Source organism: Solenopsis invicta, chromosome 13 (genome assembly GCF_016802725.1).
Source record: "Solenopsis invicta isolate M01_SB chromosome 13, UNIL_Sinv_3.0, whole genome shotgun sequence".
Lineage (NCBI taxonomy): Eukaryota > Metazoa > Arthropoda > Insecta > Hymenoptera > Formicidae > Solenopsis > Solenopsis invicta.
This window is the reverse complement of record NC_052676.1, coordinates 11,025,237-11,034,195: the sequence shown is the minus strand read 5'-3', so window position 1 is coordinate 11,034,195 and position 8,959 is coordinate 11,025,237. Positions and strand designations below refer to the sequence as shown.

The 8,959-nt window shown below is 44.2% G+C and overlaps 1 protein-coding gene across 1 annotated transcript; it reads left to right on the top strand.

Moving 5' to 3' along the window:
- Positions 1-2,112: 2,112 nt before the first annotated feature.
- On the top strand, positions 2,113-7,715 carry LOC113005524. Its single transcript, XM_039456449.1, has 6 exons — positions 2,113-4,837; positions 4,883-4,938; positions 4,986-5,406; positions 5,569-6,578; positions 6,629-7,277; positions 7,393-7,715. Exons 1-6 carry the CDS (start codon positions 2,113-2,115, stop codon positions 7,713-7,715), a joined length of 5,184 nt encoding a protein of 1,727 aa, XP_039312383.1.
- The last annotated feature ends 1,244 nt before the right edge of the window (positions 7,716-8,959 follow it).

Here is an 8,959-nt window from a genome sequence, read left to right as displayed (position 1 = left end):
TACAGAAAATCAGTAAAATTGGGATCGGTGGATTTGAATGAGTCTTTTAGCATATAGATTTTCAAAACATGAGACCACTGGTTTAACCCTTGCAAAAATGAATTTTGGTAGGGAATTGAGACTGCCTTTAGATTTACTTCGTGGAAAACTTTCTGGTTCCGATTCAGTTAATTCTAGGAGAAATTATGTTTTGAAATTAAAAAAAAAAACTTTCTCAGATTTATATCGGAGTTAGACAACGTTTGAATGTTAGTTCCAAAAAATGAAAGAATATTTATGATCGTAAAGCTCGCTCTATACACTCTGGACAGAAAATATGGTTTTACAATCCTCGTAGGAAAATAAGTAGGTTTCTTAAACTGTAGAGTAGTTGGGAAGGACCGTTTGAAATTGTCGAAAGGTTAAATGACGTAGTTTATCATATACGGAAATCGCCTAAGCATAAAAATAAAGTAGTACATTTAAATAGGTTGGCTTTGTTTCAAGAGAGATGAATTTTTTTTACAAAAGTACTCTCAGTTTAGTTAAATTTCTTATCTTATAAAATTGTTTTCTCGCAAGTGTTTCTTTTTTTAAGGCAAAAAATGCTGTTCAGACGATTGCTGGAAGTCTTCTTTTTGGGCGTTTGAAGATGCTCTGAGATTATAAGGACAAGTCTTTTGGTTGTTTAAACAAAAAGAAGACTGCCTTGCCCCAGGTTTTTGAGCCGTGGTTTTTCCTGTGGGACTGAGAGCTAATGCCGAGACAGGAACTTGATGAGTCTTTCGAGACGTTGGATCACGATAGATACCCCCACCTTGCTCAAAGTCTTTGTGAAGAAAGAAGATTCCTCAGAAGAATTCTTCAGAGAAGATTTCTCTAAAGAGGTTGTTCTTCGAGAGAAGAAGATTTCTTCTGTAATCAAGAATTCCAGGATGTCGTTTGAATTCAAGAAAGAGTGACTCGGAATCTTGTAGCAGCAACTCAAGAAGGAGAGCAGTAACACTCAGATGGGTCCTGGAGACAACAGGAGGTCCGGATATATGAGAAGTGTTTGGGAACAGCGTAATACGCGAAAGCGTGTCACCCGCTACATGCGAGCGATCGATATCGATCCTTTATCACGCGAGGGCACCACCTTACGACGGTGTCCTGCGCAAGCCCCCTCTGGGCGTCCTGGAGCGCTCGAGCGGAAGCAGGCGTTTTTGCCTCTCAGATAGAGATTCGCAAGACTCCTAATCGTACGGCCATGACTGCCGGTTAATTAAATCTCTAATTTCATTTTTAAACTCACACGACCGTGTCTGTCGGTGTACCAAGTATCTCAGAGTACTTCCTTTAAAACTGTGCCTGTAGTGTCTAAGTGGCATTAAAGCAATTTGTGAACTTTAACGGTTTGTGTATTTCATTGCTCCGATTCTCACAGTCCAAAATCCTTCAATTACGCGACGATTAAGTGCGCACTCCTAACAAAAGAATTTGGTCCTTCGAGCCGGATTTGTTGAGAATCGGATAGACTGTGGACCGCAATCCGATCACACTTGTGAATTATCGGCCCGTTTCACTGCGGCATAGAAAAGTTGGTGATCACGTGATCGCCGAGATTCGGCAACGTGATCGGCAGCCGTTCCGCTCACGCGTGCTCTGTGCATATGACTCTTGTGCATTGACCTTTGATAATTTACGCGTGCTAGAGGTGCAGTGTATCATATCCCGTGCGTACAAGCGACAAAGCAGTACACAGGCGTGATCTAATGCTCTGTGAATCACGTGACTCCCTAGAACGGCGCGTGAACCGCGCTGCGTGCTACACACGTGATTAACGATTTCTATCGTCTACGCGTGTAGACAGTGCACCGCACGCAAACTTTGGGTCGGTGCGTTGCACCTGATTTTGTGCATATTGGCGATCAACGCTTTATGCAAGCTCGATCAAGCGCTCTGCTTATCACGTGACTTTCAAATTTAGGAGCGTGAGCAGTGCCGCGCGTCGGAAAACGCCGCGTGGCGCGCACGTGATCAGCGAGTTCGGCAGGCGTGCTACAGCGTTTACTCCAGGAGTACCAGGGCCGAGTGGATCGACACGGGTCCCCGTGTCAGACATATTGTCTTGCTCGTATTTGCGCAAGCATTATGGAGCGGCTATTAGCAGAACAAGAAGACGTTCTCTATCAGATTGCGAGGACGGTCGACAACTTCAAGAAGTTGGGGCAAGGCAATTTTACTACATCCGTCACGCGGAACCGGATGTCCATTTTGGAGAAGCAGTGGACTCAGTGCCAAAAGCTACATGCGGACCTCAAGGCGGCAGTCAAGCCAGCGGAGCGAGATGAATGGCCGTATTTCAGTGAGGAGCAATTTCGGAAGGCGACAGAGGACTACTACGAAGCGTCTGACTATCTGAGCGAAGTATTAGAGAGGTTGACGAGACCTACCGCTCATGTAACCGCAAGTAGTACTTTAGATTTAAGCTCGGGTCCGCCAAGCTCAATCCCGTTGCCGCGAATAGAGCTTCCTAAGTTTTCCGGTCAGTATACGGAGTGGGTCAATTTTTGGGATATTTTTGAGTCGATTGTGATAAAAAATGAAGGCCTCACAAACGTGCAGCGTCTGCATTATTTAAAGTCGAGTCTGACTGGCGAGGCTCGCATTGTTATTAAAAATATTTCCGTTACCGACGCGAATTATGAGCTAGCATGGGGAGCCGTGAAAGAACGGTACGAAAATACCCGCGCGATTGTTTCTTCTTATCTGAATACTATCCTAGAAGCTACTCCGATGAAGGCTGATTCCGTCTCCGAATTGAAACGCGTGCATGATAGTATTAATGATGCGGTCCTTGCGTTACGTAGTCTCGAGAGAAATTGCGTCGATGATTTCGTGGTTGCCATCCTGTCCAGGAAACTTGATGTGAATACCCGCACTCAGTGGGAAGTCAGCTTGGGCAATAAACGAGAGCCAGCTTCCTTTAACGAACTGAGCACATTTCTTGTTGGCAGAATGCTGGCTCTGAATGCAGCGGGAGATACTCGCAGTTCAAATAATAGTAAAACAAATCGCTCAGCAGCCACCAAGTCGTTGACGGCTGCCATCTCTAATGTTAAATGTTTATACTGTGCGGGCTCGCACCTTTTGTTTCAATGCGCTCAGTTTAAATCCTTATCCACGGAGCAGAGAAAGAATGTTGCGCGGCAGCACCGTTGCTGCTATAATTGTTTGACCAAAGGCCATTATCCGCGCGACTGTAAATCGCGGGGCCGCTGTGCACGTTGCCAACGCAAACATCATACGTTTCTGCATGACGACGATATCAGCGGGGGACAAACGACAATGGGTGCTCCTGCTATAGCGAGCACATCCAGTGTAAACACAGTAAATGACGCCCCCTCTAAATCAAGTCTTTCAGCAAGGGTAACAACTCCTTCACATTCCCTCCTGGTCAAAGGTACTGTACTACTCGCAACTGTACGAATCTCTGTACGTACTGATGGAGCTCGTTGTATAAACCTTCGAGGCATAATTGATACGGGCGCTGAGGCTACATTTATCACTGAAAGGGCTGTTCAAGCCTTAAAAGCAAAGCGTATTAAAGTATATTACACTATCACTGGCATGGGTGATCTACAGGCTGGGGTCGTTACTCATGCAGTTAAGCTCCATTTAAGTGCGGGTATACAGTCGAGTACTACAGTTACAGTGATCGCGTTTATCTTCCCTGTACTTACTTCTTATGCTCCAAGAAGTCCTGTTGATTTACTTGCGCATCCTCATTTGCAGAATTTAAAATTTGCGGATTCTGATCCATTCAGTGATGACCCTATCGATTTACTGATAGGACTTGACTATTATAAGGCCGTAACAATGGATGGATCCCGCCGAGGACCGAGCTCTGATCTCATGGCGAAACCTACTATCTTTGGCTGGGTTGTCTTCGGCCCGTGCAACGACACTTCTGAAGGAAACCCTCAGTCGGTGTCCTCGTTACGCTGCTCTATTTCTCCTGGAACGGATGCGCTTATGAGGCAGTTTTGGGAGATAGAGGAAGTCTCGGTTTCTAATCCCCTCACTGAAGAGGAAGTCGAGTGCGAAAGGCACTTCGCATCTACACATTCTCGTTTGCCAAGCGGACGCTATCAGGTACGCTTACCTTTTCGGACCTATTACTTGAATAAGGTCGGTCGCTCCTTTCACGTCGCTTCTGGTGCCTTTGATAGGTTAGAGCGACGTCTAGCTCGCGATAGTGCATTGTCTGCCAGCTATCGTGGCTTTCTTTCTGAGTATGAGCAAATGGGTCACATGACCCGTGTAAACCCGAACGAGGTCATTAATAATAATTCGTTATATCTGCCTCACCATCCAGTGGTGAAGGCGAGTAGCAGTACTTCCCCTGTACGGGTTGTATTCAACGCCTCGAGTCCCATGGACAACGGGTATTCATTAAATGATCTGTTGCTTACTGGACCTAAGTTGCAGTCAGATCTTTGCTCTATCATTATGCGCTGGCGAACTCATCGCTTCGTTTTCGTCGCTGACGTCGCAAAGATGTTTAGACAAATTATGATTCATCCGTTAGATACTGACTTTCAGAGGATATTGTGGCGTCCTAGTTCAAGCCAGCCGATCCATCATTACCGTTTAATCACCGTCACGTACGGTACCGCCTCGGCGCCTTATTTATCCATGTGCGTCCTGCGACAATTATGCGAGGACGAGGGATCTGCATTCCCGCTGGCTGTGTCTATACTCAATAATTCCATCTATGTAGATGACGTGTTGTTTGGGGCAGACAGTGTGTCCGCCATACAATCCACACGTCAGCAGTTGAATGCCTTGTTATTGAAAGGAGGTTTTCACCTTCGTAAATAGACGTCAAACTATGACGAATTGTTGTCGGAGATACCAGTGTCGGATCGACTGGAGGACAATAGTGTCGAATTTGACGAGGACTCCTCCTTCAAGGTTTTAAGAATTTCGTGGAGTCCTATACTTGATCGATTCCATTTCAGGAACAAATTCCGGAGTTTCCGGTGATCTCGAAACGTACCGTGCTATCCGCCATTTCGCGATTCTTTGATCCACTGGGTTGGATTGCCCCTGTGGTAATCACCGCTAAAATTTTCATGCAGGAACTATGGCTGCGTAAGGTCGATTGGGATAGCCCGCTCTCGAGTGATCTAGAGGAACGATGGACTGAGTATTCTCACAGTCTGACAGATCTCAAAGAGATTTCGATCCCAAGGTGGACGAATCAAAGCAACTCCGATCTGAGTATCGAGTTGCATGGATTTGCGGATGCTTCAACACGGGCCTATGCGGCCGTTGTATACATTCGCATTATTCACACTCAAAGCAGCTTTGGAGTAACCCTCTTAGCCTGTAAATCTAAGGTCGCTCCTATTAAAACAATTAGCGTTCCCAGGTTCCCAGGTTAGAGCTATGTGCAGCTACCTTACTAGCTCGTTTTCTTAAAAATATTGTTAGTACTTTAAGGTTAAGTTCAGTACCAGTATACTGCTGGTCAGATTCCATGATCACACTTGCTTGGATTAAGCAGCACCCCAATACCTGGAAGACTTTCATATCCAATAGGGTATCAGAAATCCAGACAAGCTTACCGCAAGCTCAGTGGCTATTTGTCGGGTCTAAAGAAAATCCCGCAGACTGTGCGCGGCATCAGCGTTCAGGAGTTGAAGTTGCACTCGTTGTGGTGGAGTGGGCCTCAATGGCTGCAGTCACCCTCGACTGTGTGGTCGGAACATCCCTCCTCCCTTCGATCGGACGGAAACATGGAACGACGTAGCGTTCCAGTTTATTTAGCTCAGCGGGGCGCGGCAGGGTGGGATCTTTCCGAGCAAGTTTCCAGTTGGCCTAAGTTGTTGCGGATCACGGCCTATTGCCTATTGTTCGTTCATAAGGTTCGACAGCGCCTTAGAAGGGCGGATAGTGATCAATTAGGTACATTATATGTGTTGAGTGACGCTATCAGACAGGCTCGTAGTTTTTGGATTGCGTACGTACAAAAGATTAACTTTTCGAATGAGATCCAGGCAATAAAACGTGGTGAGGGCCCGTCTAAATCTAGTCCCTTGAAAAATCTAAACCCGTTTTTGGACACGAAGGATAACCTTCGTGTCGGGGGACGTCTCTGCCGGGCGTCCCTCTCTTACGATGAGAGACATCCCATCATACTACCGAGGCATCGCATATCGGAGCTGATTGTTGCGCAGGCACACGATCGAACGCTTCACGGTGGGACACAGTTGACGTTAGGAGTTTTACGCCAACAGTACTGGATTCTAAATGCTAGAAACCTTGTAAAACATCACATTCACAGGTGTGTTGTTTGTGTCCGCCACAGAGCTATTCCGATATTGCAGCAAATGGGTGATCTGCCGGACGTTCGAATAAACCCTTCTCGTCCGTTTCAACATACCGGCGTAGACTATGCCGGTCCTTTTCATGTCCTTCCGATAGTAGGACGTGGCCAGCGGACACACAAGGCTTATGTGGTTGTGTTCGTTTGTTTGGCCACTACTTGGAACTGGCCAATGATTATACCAGCGATGGGTTTTTGGCCGCATTTAGAAGATTCACCTCTCGTAGGGGTTTTCCGGTCTCATTATTCAGTGATAATGGGACCAATTTTCAGGGTGCCGAAAAGGAATTGCGCAATGCGTTCAGAGCTCTGTCGCGTGATCCTGATCTCGTCGCGTATTTAGCCTCCGACGGCATCACTTGGAGATTTATACCGCCCTCCGCCCCACATTTTGGAGGAATGTGGGAAGCGGGCGTAAAGTCCGTTAAGCACCATTTACGGCGTGTAATTGGTGCTCACACGCTTTCAAATGAGGAGTTCACTACATTACTAACTCAAGTGGAGTCATGTCTAAATTCTAGACTTATAGCTCCCTTGTCCGATGATCCCTCCGATCTCTCACCTTTGACTCCTGCCCATTTCTTAATAGGTACCTCGCTGATTGCGACGCCTGAGGAGTCCGTATTGGATTTGAGGGAAACGCGACTCAATCGTTGGCAGCGTGTACAGCGGATGCACGAGCAGTTTTGGCGGATATGGCCGCGAGATTATCTCCACACGTTACAGCAGCGCTATAAGTGGCGTCAGAAATCGACTAGTTTGAAAGTCGATGATCTAGTATCAGTTCAAAACCCGTTGCTACCGCCGACGAAATGGGAGCTTGGGAGAGTAGTAAAAATCTATCCTGACCCTCAAGGTCTCGTTAGGGTAGTGGATGTAAGGACGCTTTCGAACACAAGAAGGCGTGCCGTAAACCGGCTATGCAAGCTTCCTATCGAAATTAATGCGGGGTTGCCGCAGTAGAGCTCCCATGGCGGGCGGCGATAGCATTTCAATTTGTTTATCTCATGCGTTGTAACTAATCTTTATATTCACAGTTCATTGCGTCGTTATTAATTTGTATTATTGTTTAGCTTTATCAACTAATATTACTACACTAAGTTCTATTAGGCGTGATGCTTGGTCTCCCGGGTACATCATCGTTTCGTACTATCAGTACGAGGCGAGCGGCATGTTTGGGAACAGCGTAATACGCGAAAGCGTGTCACCCGCTACATGCGAGCGATCGATATCGATCCTTTATCACGCGAGGGCACCACCTTACGACGGTGTCCTGCGCAAGCCCCCTCTGGGCGTCCTGGAGCGCTCGAGCGGAAGCAGGCGTTTTTGCCTCTCAGATAGAGATTCACAAGACTCCTAATCGTACGGCCATGACTGCCGGTTAATTAAATCTCTAATCTTATTTTTAAACTCACACGACCGTGTCTGTCGGTGTACCAAGTATCTCAGAGTACTTCCTTTAAAACTGTGCCTGTAGTGTCTAAGTGGCATTAAAGCAATTTGTGAACTTTAACGGTTTGTGTATTTCATTGCTCCGATTCTCACAGTCCAAAATCCTTCAATTACGCGACGATTAAGTGCGCACTCCTAACAAGAAGACTTTGTGCTTGTCGAGACGACAAATTTTAAAAAAGGAGGCAGTGTTATGACCGCTTTTCGGCTGAGTTTGAAAAGATGGCCAAGGGAAGATCGATCGATTTGATTAAAAAAGCCCGGCTGGCTTTTGTTCTGTTTTGGGACGTGGAGCTGTCAAGCAATATTTGAATAATTCCGCTACCAATTAATTGTATATAGTCATTTAATTAAAGTCAGTGTTCTTTTTTATGAAAAAGAGTGTCTAATTATTTTGTGCTGTGTGTTCGTTCTTTTCTTTGCGAGTGTTTTGTGTGCTCGTCTCGTCGAGCACAACAATATATGTTATTGATTATATGTTACATGTATTGGTCGAATATCTTTTTAATATTATTAATAATCGTATATCTTTCTAATATTATTATTAATCTTTAATTGTAAATTATAAAGAAAAAATAAAAACATTGATATATAATATAATGCATTAAAAGTACCCTAATCAGCACACAATTTTTTTTAAATATTTTTTTAATATTTATTTAATATTAATTTTTTATTGTACAATTCATCATAACAAAAATATTTATTAAACATTTATTAAATACTTATTTAACGTTAATTAAATATTTAAAATAATGATTTAAAGAAAATATTTATTTAATATTTGTTTAACGTTTATTTAACATTAATTAAATATTTGAAATAATGATTTGGGATAAAATTTATTTAACGTTTATTTAACGTTTATTTAATACTTATTTCACATTAATTTTTATTTAAAAAAGCGTTTTTAAAAATATTAATTTAACATTTATTTAACAATAATTTAATATTTATTTTACATTAATTTTTTATTTAAAACAACAATTTCAAAAACGTTAATTTAACATTTATTGAATGTTACGTCCTGCAGAGTAACGATTCTTTTATTTCGAGAGCAGATACACCGTTGTTCGACGCACGTGCAGGATTGACCAGGAAGCACTTGAGACAAAGAGAGGGGGGCAACCGAAAAAGTGGGGACACAGGCAA